Raw genomic sequence first — 19,369 nt, forward strand, 5'->3', positions numbered from 1 at the left:
CTTCAGTACATTGACAGTCCTGTCAGCTGTGTTGTGTGTGGAAAGTCTTCAGTACATAGTACTGTCAGCTGTGTTGTGTGTGGAAAGTCTTCAGTACATTGAAAGTCCTGTCAGCTGTGTTGTGTGTGGAGAGTCTTCAGTACATAGTACTGTCAGCTGTGTTGTGTGTGGAAAGTCTTCAGTACATTGAAAGTCATGTCAGCTGTGTTCTGTGTGGAAAGTCTTCAGTACATTGAAAGTCCTGTCAGCTGTGTTCAGTGTGGAAAGTCTTCAGTACATTGAAAGTCCTGTCAGCTGTGTGGAAAGTCTTCAGTACATTGAAAGTCCTGTCAGCTGTGTTCTGTGTGGAAAGTCTTCATCTTGACTTGGTAATGGGTCATTTTACATTATTGCTGTATTCTTTTTGTGTGTGCGTGCCGAGAGTGTGTGAATTGCCCACTGGCAATTTTTGTGTATGTTTTGTTTTTCTTTTTGCAACATTGTGTACAGTGTATAATAGTGATGTGCACTGACAGAGGGACCTGTGTACAGTGTATAATAGTGATGTGTACTGACAGAGGGACCTGTGTACAGTGTGTAATAGTGATGTGCACTGTGTGACAGAGGGACCTGTGTACAGTGTATAATAGTGATGTGTACTGACAGAGGGACCTGTGTACAGTGTATAATAGTGATGTGTACTGTGTCACAGAGGGACCTGTGTACAGTGTATAATAGTGATGTGTACTGACGGAGGGACCTGTGTACAGTGTATAATAGTGATGTATACTGTGTGACAGAGGGACCTGTGTACAGTGTATAATAGTGATGTGTACTGTGTGACAGAGGGACCTGTGTACAGTGTATAATAGTGATGTGTACTGACGGAGGGACCTGTGTACAGTGTATAATAGTGATGTGTACTGATAGAGAGACCTGTGTACAGTGTATAATAGTGATGTGTACTGACAGAGGGACCTGTGTACAGTGTATAATAGTGATGTGTACTGACAGAGGGACCTGTGTACAGTGTATAATAGTGATGTGTACTGATAGAGGGACCTGTGTACAGTGTATAATAGTGATGTGTACTGACAGAGTGACCTGTGTACAGTGTATAATAGTGATGTGTACTGATAGAGAGACCTGTGTACAGTGTATAATAGTGATGTGTACTGACAGAGGGACCTGTGTACAGTGTATAATAGTGATGTGTACTGTGTGACAGAGGGACCTGTGTACAGTGTATAATAGTGATGTGTAGTGTGTGACAGAGGGACCTGTGTACAGTGTATAATAGTGATGTCTACTGACAGAGGGACCTGTGTACAGTGTATAATAGTGATGTGTACTGTGTGACAGAGGGACCTGTGTACAGTGTATAATAGTGATGTGTACTGACAGACTGTGTACAGTGTATAATAGTGATGTGTACTGACAGAGGGACCTGTGTACAGTGTATAATAGTGATGTGTACTGACAGAGGGACCTGTGTACAGTGTATAATAGTGATGTGTACTGACAGAGGGACCTGTGTACAGTGTATAATAGTGATGTGCACTGTGTGACAGAGTGACCTGTGTACAGTGTATAATAGTGATGTGTACTGACAGAGGGACCTGTGTACAGTGTATAATAGTGATGTGTACTGTGTGACAGAGTGACCTGTGTACAGTGTATAATAGTGATGTGTACTGAATTAGGGACCTGTGTACAGTGTATAATAGTGATGTGCACTGTGTGACAGAGGGACCTGTGTACAGTGTATAATAGTGATGTGCACTGTGTGACAGAGGGACCTGTGTACAGTGTATAATAGTGATGTGTACTGTGTCACAGAGGGACCTGTTCAACCTGTTCCTAATCCAGGCGGCCATCAAGTCGCCCAAGGTGGAGCATCATCGCCTGGCACGGTGAGGGAGGGGGGGGGGGACTGGTGGGGAGGGGAGGGGCAGATGTTCTTTGGGGGGAGGGGAGTGTAGACCCCTGAAGGATTATAAATACAATGTGGAGTGATGGCCTGGAGGTAACACGTCCGCCTAGGAAGCGAGAGAATCTGAGCGCGCTGGTTCCGATCACAGCTCAGCTGCCGGATATTTTCTCCCCCTCCACTAGACCTTGAGTGGTGGTCAGGACGCTAGTTATTCGGATGAGACGATAAACGGAGGTTCCGTGTGCAGCATGCACTTAGCGCACATAAAAGAACCCACAGCAACAAAAGGGTTGTTCCTGGCAAAATTCTGTAGAAAAATCCATTTCCATTGGAAAAACAAATAAAACTGCATGCAGGAAAAAAATACAAAAAATAGGTGGTGCTGTAGAGTAGCGATGCGCTCTCCCTAGGGAGAGCAGCCCGAATTTCACACAGAAATTTGTTGTGATAAATTGAAATACAAATACAAATACAAATATCTCTGTAAATACTGTGATCAGAGATGCCAATTGTTATGTTTTCGCAGTATTTTATTACACTTGATCGCAGTTATGTTCAGATGTTAACGCAGACGTCAAAGTTGTTCTGATGAGTTCATTTTCGACTACATAGCATGGTCACATGCTTTCCTGTCGTGACATTACCCAGACGCTCTAGACCTATCGATCACGAGGCCAGGGCAGTCACTACTAACCTTGGTTTCACGTGATGATGCTCAGCTAATCGTGTGCGTGTTATACATTGAAACAGCATTGAGTGGCCCAATCAGCTTAATGGTGTGATGTACATGGTGTGATGTAATGTGATGTACATGGTGTGATGTACACGGTGTGATGTACATGATGTGATGTACATGGTGTGATGTACATGATGTGATGTACATGGTGTGATGTAATGTGATGTACATGGTGTGATGTACATGGTGTGATGTGATGTGATGTACACGGTGTAATGTACACGGTGTGATGTAATGTGATGTACACGGTGTGATGTAATGTGATGTACACGGTGTGATGTAATGTGATGTACACGGTGTGGTGTACATGATGTGATGTACATGGTGTGATGTAATGTGATGTACATGGTGTGATGTAATGTGATGTACACGGTGTGATGTACATGGTGTGATGTAATGTGATGTACACGGTGTGATGTAATGTGATGTACACGGTGTGATGTACATGGTGTGATGTAATGTGATGTACATGGTGTGATGTAATGTGATGTACATGATGTGATGCACATGTGATGTACATGCGATGTACATGATGTGATGTACATGGTGTGATGTAATGTGATGTACATGGTGTGATGTACATGGTGTGATGTAATGTTATGTGCATGATGTGATGACATGTGATGCACATGCTGTAATATACATGGTGTGATGTACATGGTGTGATGTAATGTTATGTGCATGATGTGATGACATGTGGTGCACATGGTGTGATGTACATGGTGTGATGTAATGTTATGTACACAATGTGATGTACATGTGATGTACATGATGTAACATACATGGTGTGACTTAACACGTGTTCAGAACCCTGCTGGCAGAACGGAAAGCCTTGAAGGACCATGCCCCCATGACAGACCGTCTGGTGGAGCGTGCCATGACCCTCCACGTGGACTAAACTTCACACCGTCACACAACGCTGTCTGCAGCCTCATGTCTGCTGTCCTGTGGCTGTCTGGCTGCCTTTGTGTGCACATTGCTGCATGCAGCAACATACCTGTGAACATAGACGTCTGGACATAGTTGGTACATACACACACACATGCATACACACACACATGAAAAAAAATGATACACACACACACACACACACACACACCAAACCATACATAGTGTGCACACACACACACACACACCAAACCATACATAGTGCACACACACACACACACCAAACCATACATAGTGCACACACACACCAAACCATACATAGTGTGCACACACACACACTCACACGCACACCAAACCATACATAGTATGCGCACACACACCGAACCATACATAGAATGCACACACACACACACACACACACACACACACACCTGCCCTCCCACCCACCCCACAAATCCAACTCTGTGCAGTGACAGTGACACCGTATTGACAATGTGTGTTTCCATGGATGTATTATTCAGAGCTTCGTGCATGACTGGCTGACATTACATCACCATACATAGAATGCACACACACACACACCTGCCCCCCACCCTCCCACCCCACAAATCCAACTCTGTGCAGTGACAGTGACACCGTATTGACAATGTGTGTTTCCATGGATGTATTATTCAGAGCTTCGTGCATGACTGGCTGACATTACATCACCATACATAGAATGCACACACACACACACCTGCCCCCCACCCTCCCACCCCACAAATCCAACTCTGTGCAGTGACAGTGACACCGTATTGACAATGTGTGTTTCCATGGATGTATTATTCAGAGCTTCGTGCATGACTGGCTGACATTACATCACCATACATAGAATGCACACACACACACACACACACCAAACCATACATAGTATGCACACACACACCCCCTCCCCCTCCCCCTCCACAAACCCAACTCTGTGCAGTGACAGTGACACCGTATTGACAATCTGTGCTTCCATGAATGTATTATTCAGAGCTTCGTGCATGACTGGCTGACATTACATCACCGATTGTTAATGGCAGTGATTTTTACTTTGTTGTCGTGATTTAACTCACTCAGTACGGCCACTCCTCTTTTCTCCTCTACACAGACCCCTCGGATGTCCAGTGGGTGTCTGAATGACCCAACCTTTAGCTTCCGTCGTCAGAATTGTGGTATTCTTTGTCAACATTCACCTCTTCAGTATAAGAGCCTTCCGCTTGCAATATTTTGATGATGGTAATTGGGGTGAAACGCAGTTAACGTCGTCTCTTTCGCCGTTCGTATGGAGAGAGTTAATAATGGTGCCGTAACAGTGCAGTTTCAAAGGCCACTGGTTGTTACTTTGTTATAATGGTTTAGCAATAATTTCTAAGGGCAGTGGTTATCATTTTGTTATAGCTATGTTAATAGTATTACTGTTTCAAACGGGAATAGTTATTGTTTTGTCATAACAATGTTGATAATATTACTGTTTCATGTGACCCTGTACTTTATGATGTACAAAAATAATATTACGATTTCAAAGGGCAATGGTTATTGTTTTGTCATAACAATGTTAATAATATTGCTATTTCAAAGGGCAATGGTTATTGTTTTGTCATAACAATGATAATAATATTGCAATTTCAAAGGGCAGTGGTTATTGTTTTGTCATAACAATGTTTTAATATTACTATTTCATGTAGCCCTGTATGTTTTGGTATACAAAAGTATGTAAGAGGTTTGATGTCAGTATTGATGTCATTTTATTTCAGACAGTGTCTAGGACCAAATTCATCAGTTATACACTGACTGGTGTCAGTATTGATGTCGGTATTGATGTTAAAACTATTATAGTTAAGTGGAGTGATGGCCAAGAGGTAACATGTCCGCCTAGGAAGCGAGAGAATCTGAGTGCGCTGGTTCAAATCACAGCTCAGCTGCCAATATTTTCTCCCCCTCCACTGGACCTTGAGTGGTGGTCTGGACGGTAGTCATTCAGATGAGACGATAAACCGAGGTCCCGTGTGCAGCATGCACTTAGCACACGTAAAAGAACCCACGGCAACCAAAGGGTTGTTCTTGGCAAAATTCTGTAGAAAAATCCACTTCGGTAGGAAAAAGAAATAAAACAGCATGCAGGAAAAAATACACACACACAAAAAAAAAGGGTGGCGCTGTAGTATAGCGACGCGCTCTCCCTGGGGAGAGCAGCCCGAATTTCACACTGAGAAATCTGTTGTGATAAAAAGAGAAATACAGACTTTGAAATTGCAATTTGCATTTGTTCATATTCAGGCAAATTATTGCTTGAGACTGTTGATGATTTATCAGTTGAAGCTTGACAATCTGAAAGAAATATTGATGGTAATAGTAGGCTTCACTGTACAGTACAATGCATTCTATTTGAGTACTGTATATCAAAGTACAGCATATGGCAATATGGTGCATTCTGCTCCATTTATACTGCGGTACAGTGCAGTACATGGTTGTTTTTTGTTTTTTTGTTATTTTGTTTTTATTTCTTTCTTTATTTTATTTATTTATTTATTTATTTATTTTTTCTCAAGGCCTGACTAAGCGCGTTGGGTTACGCTGCTGGTCAGGCATCTGCTTGGCAGATGTGGTGTAGCGTGTATGGATTTGTCCGAACGCAGTGATGCCTCCTTGAGCTACTGATACTGAACAGTACAGTGCAGTACATGGTTTGTGTTGTAAGTGCCATAGTGTTGATAGTGTTCAACACAGCAGTCATTTTCCTGCTCAGTGTGCCGTACATGTGTAGCTCTGTTCTGAACTTTTTTCTTTTTTTTTTTTCTCAAGGCCTTACTAAGCGCGTTGGGTTACGCTGCTGGTCAGGCATCTGCTTGGCAGATGTGGTGTAGCGTAAATGGATTTGTCTGAACGCAGTGACGCCTCCTTGAGAAACAAACTGAACTGAGTTAACACGGTTTTCTTTTTCTTTCTCGCTTTTCTTTTATTCTCGTTTATTTTATTCTTATTCTTCTTCTTCCTCCTCCTCTTCTTCTTCTTCTCCTCCTCCTGTTATCACATATACTTCCAGATTTGATGTTCATTTGGGATGAAATGGCCTCTTAGAGGTGATATACTTTCCAGGTGACAAAAGTTTCTGTTGGAGTGTTAGAGTCTGTGTGTGTGAGAGAGTGTGAGAGAGAGAGAGAGAGGGATATGACAGTTTTGGAGTGGACAGCCAAAGAACACGAACTGAAATTTTCATTGGTTGTTTTTTTGTTGACTCACTTGTGTAAACAAAGTGAGTCTGTTTTAACCCGGTGTTCGGTTGTCTGTTTGTCCGTGGTAAACTTAAACATTTTCTCTGCAAATACTTTGTCAGTTGACACCAAATTAGGCATAAAAATTGGAAAAATTCAGTTTTTTCCAGTCATCTTGTTTAAAACAATATTGCACCTCTGGGATGGGCACAAAAAAAATAATAAAAAATGAAGCCTAATTATATGCAAACTGCATTTACTGTTGTATTTATATTTTTTGTATTCTCTAAACTTGGCACTTTGATCTGATATTCTGACCCAACAACAAGAGCAGTCATTATTATCATTTTTTGTTCAAACAGGAACTTCTTTTGCTAAGCATGGAAGTTTTATTTATTTTGCAAACGTTTTGGTGCAGATAGTAAAAAAGGGAAATTACTCTGTAATTAATGCTAGGGGACTTAATTTGCTTTAAACGGACCTTTCTCATCTTAAACATTACATTTTGAAATTATACTCAAAACATAAAAAGCTTGGATTTTTTTTTTTTTTTTTAAGTGTATCACAAGTGAGTCTTGAAGGCCTTGCCTCTTTTTTTTTTTTTTCAGTGTCCATTCCACAATTTTATTGACCATTTTATTATATTATTGAAAATATATTTTACAGCGTTATTTTATTTTTCATGATTTTGCAAAGATTTTCAGTTTGCGCGAAGAAAATAAAATTCATGATAGCAATGTCGATTTGCTGGTGTCACCCCCATCATCTGTCGACATGTCTGAGGTCTCTCTATTCACTGTTTGCCACCATTTTTTTAATTTTTTCAAGACAGTTTACTGGATTTCTTTCTTCTTGTTTTTGTCTGTGTGGAAAGCACCATGTGATCATGTGATGGTGTACACAAAGATGAGCAGAAAATCCATGTGTTTTATTGTGTTGTGAGAAAATTTTTTCGGGGGGTAGTTTGACCTTTTTTGGGGGGAGAGTTTGGGGGCAGAAGGGGGGCTGGTGGGGCGATTGTTGTAACATGATATACACACACCCACACTGTTGGCTCAATGCCTCTGCTCCTTTCAATAAAAAGGTTGGGTTTTTTTTAGGACCTTTTTGGGGGGGGCTGGTGGGGGTGATTGCTGTAACATGATATACACACAGCCACACTGTTGGCTCAATGCCTCCGGTCCTTTCAATAAAAACGTTGTATTGTGAGGACCTTTTTCTTTTTTTTGGGGGGGGGGGGTAGTTGGGGAGGTGGGGGTGATGGCTGTAACATGATATTCACACAGCCGCACTGTTCGCTCAATGCCTCCGGTCCTTTTAATAAAAAGGTATACGCAGACACCAGCTGTTACAAATTCGCTGTATATTGTTACGCTCAATAGCAGTTTGTTCCGACGTTACGCCAACGTCAAAATTGATCCATATCATGGTCACATGCAACGGGCGCAATAGCCGAGTGGTTAAAGCGCTGGACTGTCAATCTGAGGGTCCCGGGTTCGAATCACGGTGACGGCGCCTGGTGGGTAAAGGGTGGAGATTTTTACGATCTCCCAGGTCAACATATGTGCAGACCTGCTTAGTGCCTGAACCCCCTTCGTGTGTATATGCAAGCAGAAGATCAAATACGCACGTTAAAGATCTTGTAATCCATGTTAGCGTTCAGTGGGTTATGGAAACAAGAACATACCCAGCATGCACACCCCCGAAAACGGAGTATGGCTGCCTACATGGCGGGTTAAAAAGGGTCATACACGTAAAAACCCACTTGTGTGCATACGAGTGAACGCAGAAGAAGAAGAAATAGTCGCATGCTTTCCTGGCGTAACATTACCCAGATGCTCTCGACTTGACCCAACGAGGCCAGGGCAGTCACTAACCTTGGTCTCACATGATGATTCTCAGTATGTTTCCGTTGAAACAGCATCTATTTATTTATCTATTTATTTTTATTTTTGTACGCTTATAGTTGACTTCATTAAGTTTTTGAGCCTTATAAATATTATTATTAGTAGTAGTACTTTTTATGTATTTATCTATTATTTATTTATTTATTTACTTATTTCTTTTATTTTATTTAGTTTTATATATATATATATATATATATATATATTTTTTTTTTTTTTTTTTTTTTTTTTTTTCTCAAGGCCTGACTAAGGTGTTGGGTAACGCTGCTGGTCAGGCATCTGCTTGGCAGATGTGGTGTAGCGTATATGGATTTATCCAAACGCAGTGACGCCTCCTTGAGCAACTGAAACTGAAACAGCATCGAGTGGACCAGACAGCTGAATCATTGGCCTGAACGAGAGAGAATGTGGCAAAACCAAACAGCATTTCCGTCAAACAGTATCTGTACCCATTTGCTGATGTGGCTTCGAGTCCCAGTGTTTCAACCAATTCAAAATGTTCCTACCAAATTTCCTTATTGTTGCTACAAACACTTGACAGGCGTTGGTATCTCTGGGTATGTGTGGGGGAGGGGAGGGGGGTGATGGTATGGTGTGTGGAATTTTTTTTACCTTTAAAGAAATCCAACTTTGGAGGCCTTATCATGATGTGAGATTATTCAAAATATCTTTGATTTTTCTTTTTAAGCATGCAAATGTTATTTGGAAATTTCATGTTCTGGATGCATTGGCCAAATTTTGCCTTGTATAACCAGTGTACCATTCAATCAATGAAGATTTGGATGCATTAACCAAGTTATGCCTTGTATAACCAGTGTACCATTCAACCAGTAAAGATTTGGATGTATTGACCAAGTTATGCCTTGTATAACCAGTGTACCTTTCGATCAGTAAAGCTTGGCAAAATGCTTTGTGAATTAAGTGTTTCTTTCTGAATTGCACATTTTGCATTCATCAACACACATGAGCACACAGACACACACACACACACACACACACACACACACACAGACACACACACAGACACACACACACACAGACACACACACAGACACACACACACACACACACACACACACACACACACACACACACACACACACACACACACACACACACACACACACACACACACACACTAAGCAAGAGAAAAGGTAAAACCCCAAAATTGTTTAAAAAAAACAACTTTAATGATATTAAATAAAAAGTTCTGATGAGAAACCCAAAAAACAAATCAAACACACAGTCAGTTCATGTCGGGGGGGAATAATTAAGAAACATACACACCCACACCACAACACAGTCAGGGAATAATGAAGAAACACACACACCCACACCACGACAGTCAGGGAATAATGAAGAAACACACACACCCACACCATGACACAGTCAGGGAATAATGAAGAAACACACCCACACCATGACAGTCAGGGAATAATGAAGAAACACACACACCCACACCATGACACAGTCAGGGAATAATGAAGAAACACACCCACACCATGACACAGTCAGGGAATAATGAAGAAACACACCCACACCATGACACAGTCAGGGAATAATGAAGAAACACACCCACACCATGACAAAGTCAGGGAATAATGAAGAAACACACCCACACCATGACACAGTCAGGGAATAATGAAGAAACACACCCACACCATGACAGTCAGGGAATAATGAAGAAACACACCCACACCATGACACAGTCAGGGAATAATGAAGAAACACACCCACACCATGACACAGTCAGGGAATAATGAAGAAACACACCCACACCATGACACAGTCAGGGAATAATGAACACACACACCCACACCATGACACAGTCAGGGTATAATGAACACACACACCCACACCATGACACAGTCAGGGAATAATGAAGAAACACACACACCCACACCATGACACAGTCAGGGAATAATGAAGAAACACACCCACACCATGACACAGGGAATAATGAAGAAACACACACACACCATGACACAGTCAGGGAATAATGAAGAAACACACACACCCACACCATGACACAGTCAGGGAATAATGAAGAAACACACACACACCATGACAGTCAGGGAATAATGAAGAAACACACCCACACCATGACACAGTCAGGGAATAATGAAGAAACACACCCACACCATGACACAGTCAAGGAATAATGAAGAAACACACCCACACCATGACAGTCAGGGAATAATGAAGAAACACACCCACACCATGACACAGTCAGGGAATAATGAAGAAACACACCCACACCATGACACAGTCAAGGAATAATGAAGAAACACACCCACACCATGACACAGTCAAGGAATAATGAAGAAACACACCCACACCATGACACAGTCAGGGAATAATGAACACACACACACACACCATGACACAGTCAGGGAATAATGAAGAAACACACACACCCACACCATGACACAGTCAGGGAATAATGAAGAAACACACACCCCCACACCACGACACAGTCAGGGAATAATGAAGAAACACACACACCCCCACACCACGACACAGTCAGGGAATAATGAAGAAACACACACACCCCCACACCACGACACAGTCAGGGAATAATGAAGAAACACACACACCCCCACACCACGACACAGTCAGGGAATAATGAAGAAACACACCCACACCACGACACAGTCAGGGAATAATGAAACACACCCACACCATGACACAGTCAGGGAATAATGAAGAAACACACACACCCACACCATGACAGTCAGGGAATAATAAAGAAACACACCCACACCCACACCACGACACAGTCAGGGAATAATGAAGAAACACACCCACACCACGACACAGTCAGGGAATAATGAAACACACCCACACCATGACACAGTCAGGGAATAATGAAGAAACACACACACCCACACCATGACAGTCAGGGAATAATGAAGAAACACACCCACACCCACACCATGACACAGTCAGGGAATAATGAAGAAACACACCCACACCACGACGCATTCAGGGAATAATGAAGAAACACCCACACCACGACAGTCAGGGAATAATGAAGAAAAACACCCACACCATGACACAGTCAGGGAATAATGAAGAAGCACACCCACACCATGACACAGTCAGGGAATAATGAAGAAACACACCCACACCCACACCATGACACAGGGAATAATGAAGAAACACACACACCCACACCATGACACAGTCAGGGAATAATGAAGAAACACACCCACACCATGACACAGGGAATAATGAAGAAACACACCCACACCATGACACAGTCAGGGAATAATGAAGAAACACCCACACCATGACACAGTCAGGGAATAATGAAGAAACACACCCACACCATGACACAGTCAGGGAATAATGAAGAAACACACCCACACCATGACACAGTCAGGGAATAATGAAGAAACACCCACACCATGACGCAGTCAGGGAATAATGAAGAAACACCCACACCATGACGCAGTCAGGGAATAATGAAGAAACACACCCACACCATGACACAGTCAGGGAATAATGAAGAAACACCCACACCATGACACAGTCAGGGAATAATGAAGAAACACACACACCCACACCATGACACAGTCAGGGAATAATGAAGAAACACCCACACCCACACCATGACACAGTCAGGGAATAATGAAGAAACACACCCACACCATGACACAGGGAATAATGAAGAAACACACACACCCACACCACGACAGTCAGGGAATAATGAAGAAACACACCCACACCATGACACAGTCAGGGAATAATGAAGAAGCACACCCACACCATGACACAGTCAGGGAATAATGAAGAAACACACCCACACCCACACCATGACACAGGGAATAATGAAGAAACACACACACCCACACCATGACACAGTCAGGGAATAATGAAGAAACACACCCACACCATGACACAGGGAATAATGAAGAAACACACCCACACCATGACACAGTCAGGGAATAATGAAGAAACACACCCACACCCACACCATGACACAGGGAATAATGGAGAAACACACCCACACCATGACACAGGGAATAATGAAGAAACACACACACCCACACCATGACACAGTCAGGGAATAATGAAGAAACACACCCACACCATGACACAGTCAGGGAATAATGAAGAAACACACCCACACCATGACACAGTCAGGGAATAATGAAGAAACACCCACACCATGACGCAGTCAGGGAATAATGAAGAAACACCCACACCATGACACAGTCAGGGAATAATGAAGAAACACACCCACACCATGACACAGTCAGGGAATAATGAAGAAACACCCACACCATGACACAGTCAGGGAATAATGAAGAAACACACACACCCACACCATGACACAGTCAGGGAATAATGAAGAAACACACACACCCACACCATGACACAGTCAGGGAATAATGAAGAAACACACCCACACCATGACAGTCAGGGAATAATGAAGAAGCACACACACCCACACCACGACAGTCAGGGAATAATGAAGAAACACACCCACACCATGACACAGTCAGGGAATAATGAAGAAGCACACACCCACACCATGACACAGTCAGGGAATAATGAAGAAACACACCCACACCCACACCATGACACAGGGAATAATGAAGAAACACACACACCCACACCACGACAGTCAGGGAATAATGAAGAAACACACCCACACCATGACACAGTCAGGGAATAATGAAGAAGCACACCCACACCATGACACAGTCAGGGAATAATGAAGAAACACACCCACACCCACACCATGACACAGGGAATAATGAAGAAACACACACACCCACACCATGACACAGTCAGGGAATAATGAAGAAACACACCCACACCATGACACAGTCAGGGAATAATGAAGAAACACACCCAAACCACGACACAGTCAGGGAATAATGAAGAAACACACCCACATCATGACACAGTCAGGGAATAATGAAGAAACACCCACACCCACACCATGACACAGTCAGGGAATAATGAAGAAACACACCCACACCATGACACAGTCAGGGAATAATGAAGAAACACCCACACCCACACCATGACACAGTCAGGGAATAATGAAGAAACACACCCACACCATGACAGTCAGGGAATAATGAAGAAACACACCCACACCCACACCATGACACAGGGAATAATGAAGAAACACACACACCCACACCATGACACAGTCAGGGAATAATGAAGAAACACACCCACACCATGACACAGTCAGGGAATAATGAAGAAACACACCCACACCATGACACAGTCAGGGAATAATGAAGAAACACACACACCCACACCATGACAGTCAGGGAATAATGAAGAAACACACACACCCACACCATGACACAGTCAGGGAATAATGAAGAAACACACCCACACCATGACACAGTCAGGGAATAATGAAGAAACACACCCACACCATGACACAGTCAGGGAATAATGAAGAAACACACCCACACACACCATGACACAGTCAGGGAATAATGAAGAAACACACCCACACCATGACACAGTCAGGGAATAATGAAGAAACACACCCACACCATGACAAAGTCAGGGAATAATGAAGAAACACACCCACACCTTGACAAAGTCAGGGAATAATGAAGAAACACACCCACACCATGACACAGTCAGGGAATAATGAAGAAACACACCCACACCATGACACAGTCAGGGAATAATGAAGAAACACACCCACACCATGACAAAGTCAGGGAATAATGAAGAAACACACCCACACCATGACGCAGTCAGGGAATAATGAAGAAACACACCCACACCACGACACAGTCAGGGAATAATGAAGAAACACACCACACACACCATGACACAGTCAGGGAATAATGAAACACACCCACACCACGACACAGTCAGGGAATAATGAAGAAACACACCCCACACCATGACACAGTCAGGGAATAATGAAGAAACACACCCACACCATGACACAGTCAGGGAATAATGAAGAATATCACACTCACACCTGATACGTAGGAATAATAAGAAACACACACATTCATCAGCCATGACACTATCAGGTTGAATAATGTTATAACACCACACCCTCACATCACCTGCGCAGTCATGGGAATATCTCCTTTGAGGGAATCATGCCCCTTGTTCACCCCCACCCCGTTGTGGAGTCTGTATGATCCCCTTGAGGTTGATTGTACACGGTGCTAAAGCGACTGCACCCGCCCAGATCAGACCACTAAGAACGCACAACACAACAAGCCCACACATGACGAATAGTAATGCATTAATGATGGTGTGATACTGCCAACTAAATGAAGTCAGAATAATAAGAAACGACACCAAAAAACAAATTATCATGGAATACAAAAAAACACACACAACCACACCGAAAAAAAGAAAAATAAAAAAAAAACGCGCCAACTACACTTAGTCTAGTAAATTTTTTTTTACAAGGGCACTGGAGGTGAGATTCAACCCAGCATCACATAAGCACAGGATGTTTTATGTTCACGAGAAAAACAAAAACCAAACATTAAAGACATAACTAGGAGGTTGTGACATGGCGGATGAAGTATCAGTATCATATCATAGCTCAAGGAGCGTCACTGCGTTCGGGACATAATCATATACGCTACCCACACCATGCAAGCAGAAATGCCTGAACAGCACGAACCCAACGCAGCTAGTCAGGACTAATGAAGAAAAAACAAATGATAATAGATATAATACAGCCCCCAGTATGAAAACGTCCAGCGATCCGTGCCGCTCCGAGAGGGTTGTTGGAACCACCCACCATGTTACACACTCAGAAACATCTAAAAAAACTGGCGCACCCCAGCAAGGACGCACAGGAAGATGCATTGGACAGCCCCACAACCCATTGAGATAATATTCGAAGATATCAATTTTTCAAATATGGAAAACAACGTAAAGTTTTATTTTTGTGTTTTTTTGGTTTTTTTTAATGAATGACATTAACAATGGTTGCCGCATCTTCAACGCACGCCTCAGCCGCCGTAAAAATAGAAATATCCCCTACTTCCATCACAGTTCAGATACTAAAAACACAAATCTCATTACCATACAACAGTCTGTTTTAGCAGCATAAATTTATCCGAGTAACGGTAACTTGCAATGTGCTGCGTCACTTGTGTACATGGTATGATAGCAAACCTGTGTTTGTGTGCGAGTGTTTTGACATTTCCATCAATCTCTTGCAATGTGTCTGCGTGCATTGTGTGTACATGTGTAGTGACACCAACACACCATGAGTTAGGGAGTGTTTGAATGACATTTCATCTACACCCTCAACCATGCACGTGTCATGGGGATACAAACAAAACAAACCACAAAAACCATGACACAGTCAGGGAATAATGAAGAAACACACCCACACCATGACACAGTCAGGGAATAATGAAGAAACACACACACCCACACCACGACACAGTCAGGGAATAATGAAGAAACACACCCACACCATGACACAGGGAATAATGAAGAAACACACCCACACCATGACACAGTCAGGGAATAATGAAGAAACACACCCACACCATGACACAGTCAGGGAATAATGAAGAAACACACCCACACCACGACACAGTCAAGGAATAATGAAGAAACACACACACCCACACCATGACAGTCAGGGAATAATGAAGAAACACACACACCCACACCATGACAGTCAGGGAATACTGAAGAAACACACACACACCCACACCACACCACACCACACCAGCAACAACAGCAGCTAACCACATCTCACCTCCAAGTATGTATGTGGAATGGGAATTTTCTTGGACATGGATTCAAAATGATGCACAGTGCTTATAGGTTGTTGGAAACGGTTTTGAATCAGTAATATAGATACTAATCAGCACTATGAATATTCATCAGCGTTATAAATATCAATAAGTGTTATGAATATAAATCAGTTATAACACACCATTTCTTAGGCTGTCATGCCCTTCAAGGTCTCTCGGATCATCTCCCTTTGTGTGGGCTGGATCACCCCCCTTTGTGTGGGTTGAATTATCTCCCTTTGAGTGGGTTGAATCATGCCCCTTGGTTCACCCCCCCCTGTGTGTGGGTCTGATGATGATCCCCCTTTGTGAGGGTCTGATTGTCACGCGTGCTAAAGCGGACGTGCACCCTCCCCAATATACCCCACTACAGACGCCACAACACAACAAGCCCATACAGAAACGAAATTATGTAATGCATTTAATGATGGTGTGTATATGCCTATAGATGTATGTATATAAAAAAAAGAATTAAAAAAAAATTATCATGAGCATACAAAAAAACAAACAACCACCACCCCGAAAAAAAAAAAAAACGGCAGCAGAACTACCACTTTAGTCTTGTAACATTTTTTTTTTTTTCACAAGGGCACTGGTAGGTGAGATGTCAAACCAGCATCACTATAAGCACAGGATGGTCTTTTGTTTCCACGAGAAAAAGAGAAAAAAAAAATTAAAGACATGAACATAGGAGTGTTGCTGACGCTGGCGGACTGAAGTATCAGTATCAGTATCAGTAGCTCAAGGAGGCGTCACTGCGTTCGGACAAATCCATATACGCTACACCACATCTGCCAAGCAGATGCCTGACCAGCAGCGTAACCCAACGCGCTTAGTCAGGCCTTGAGAGAAAAAAAAAAGTATATATATATATAATACAGGCCCCCAGTATGGAAAACGTCAGCGGATCCGTCGCCGGCTCCGAGAGGCGGGTGGTCTGGACCCACCATGTTACAACTAAAACATCTAAAAAAACTGGCGGCACCCAGCAAGGAGCGCACAGGAAGATGCATTGGCAGCCCCAAACCATTGATGAATAATTATTTCGAAAGATATCAATTTTTTTTCAAATATTATGGAAAACATACGTTAAAGTTGGTTGATTTTTTGTTGTTTGTTTTTTTGGTTTTTTTTAAGTGAATGACATTAACAATGGTTGCCGGCATCTTTTAACGCACGCCTCGCCGCCGTAAAAATAGACAATTATCTCCCTTTCTTCCAGTATTTCACATATCCTAAAACAAATCATCATTTACCATATACAACAGTACTGTTTTATACAAGCATAAATTTATCCCCGATGTTAACTCGTGTTAACTTGCAAATGTGTCTGCGTGCACTTGTGTGTACATGTGTGTGATAGCAAAACCCTGTGTTTGTTGTGCGAGTGTTTGATGACATTTTCCATCTACATCCTCTTGCAAATGTGTGTCTGCGTGCACTTGTGTGTACATGTGTGTGACAGCAAAACCCTGTGTTTGTTGTGTGAGTGTTTGATGACATTTTCCATCTACATCCTCTTGCAAATGTGTCTGCATGCACTTGTGTGTACATGTGTGTGATAGCAAAACAAAACAAAACTAAAAAAAATTCCCATGAAACCCTGACAAGAAACGTGACATTTGAACACTTCAAGTCTGATGAAGGTGTATAAGTAGTTCCTCCCCCCCCCCCCCCCAAACACACACCCATTCTCCATACACAGACACTCACATCATGAATTTCCAGTTGAACAGTGCAAACAAAAGTTGCCCAACACCGAAGTAAAACCTCCAACCTGCCACAAGATTCTCACTAAACATAGAAACCAAATGATTAACTCACTCAGTACGGCCAGTCCTCTCTTCTCCTCTACACAGACCCCTCGGATGTCCAGTGGGTGTCTGAACGACCCAACCTTTAGCTTCCGTCGTCAGAATTGTGGTATTCTTTGTCAACATTCACCTCTTCAGTATAAGAGCCTTCCGCTTGCAATATTTTGATGATGGTAATTGGGGTGAAACGCTGTTAACGTCGTCTCTTTCGCCGTTCGTATGGAGAGAGTTAAACCATGTAGATCATTTTTCATTTCCATTTCCAACAGTCGTTGAACATCTGTATCCATTTTTGTTGTTGTTGTTCAAACAGCTTTCAGTTTGCCCACATACTTCGTGGAAATACAACTGATGTACATGTGTAAAACTTTGTGAGAAATTGGTGTCCACTGACACTTGATCTATTTTTGGACTTGACACAAGGTGAAGGTCTTTTGGAAAGCGATGTTCTGAGAACGTTTAGAGTTTGTCGAGACAACTGGCAGAATTTCGCACAAAAAAAAAAAAAAAAAAAAAAAAAAAAGAATATCCAAAAGGTATCAGACAGTGAAAACAGCGTAAGAAAACCAAGGTGAAGGTCAATACGGTCATTGTCAGGGTCAAGGACAAGGTCACAAAAAGCACGGACTTGTCACACAACCTGAAAATTCACTGACAACATTGGGGGTGACTGGTGAGTCCCAGTTTCTCAAGAAGACATCACTGCATTCGGACAAACCCATATACGCTACACCGTATCTGCTGGGCCGATGTCTGACTGCAGCATAACCCAACGTGTCAGTCTGTCAAAGTGAAATAAAAATGAATTAAAAGCAAAATCCCACAAAGGGTTGAAACTCTTGAACCGACCTTGAGTGATAGATCATTTTCAACAGGTTTTACAATGTTGTATCCACTATTTTTATTTTATGTATTTTATTTTATTTTATTTTATTTTATTTTGTATTTATTTATTTATTTATTTATTTATCTGTTTATTTATTTTATTTTAATTATTTTTCTTTATTTTTACTTTATTTACTTCTTTTTTTTTTTTTTTTTATTATTTGAAAATAAAATATTTATTTATTTTATTTTATTTTTATTTATTTTATTTATTATTTT

At 42.1% G+C, this 19,369-nt stretch overlaps 1 protein-coding gene across 1 annotated transcript in view; it reads left to right on the plus strand.

Annotated features, from left to right (window-relative positions):
- Nucleotides 1-8,715, plus strand: part of LOC143276798 (tetratricopeptide repeat protein 38-like) — a 34,367-nt gene extending 25,652 nt beyond the window's left edge. Inside the window, exons 13-14 of the mRNA XM_076581444.1 lie at nucleotides 1,819-1,892; nucleotides 3,456-8,715. Of these exons, the coding sequence (XP_076437559.1) occupies nucleotides 1,819-1,892; nucleotides 3,456-3,546 (165 nt within the window). The 3' untranslated portion in view covers nucleotides 3,547-8,715. The remainder of the gene's footprint in view (nucleotides 1-1,818; nucleotides 1,893-3,455) is intronic.
- Nucleotides 8,716-19,369: the final 10,654 nt, after the last annotated feature.

The sequence above is a fragment of the Babylonia areolata genome, chromosome 33 (assembly GCF_041734735.1).
Source record: "Babylonia areolata isolate BAREFJ2019XMU chromosome 33, ASM4173473v1, whole genome shotgun sequence".
In the NCBI taxonomy this organism is placed as follows: Eukaryota; Metazoa; Mollusca; class Gastropoda; order Neogastropoda; family Buccinidae; genus Babylonia; species Babylonia areolata.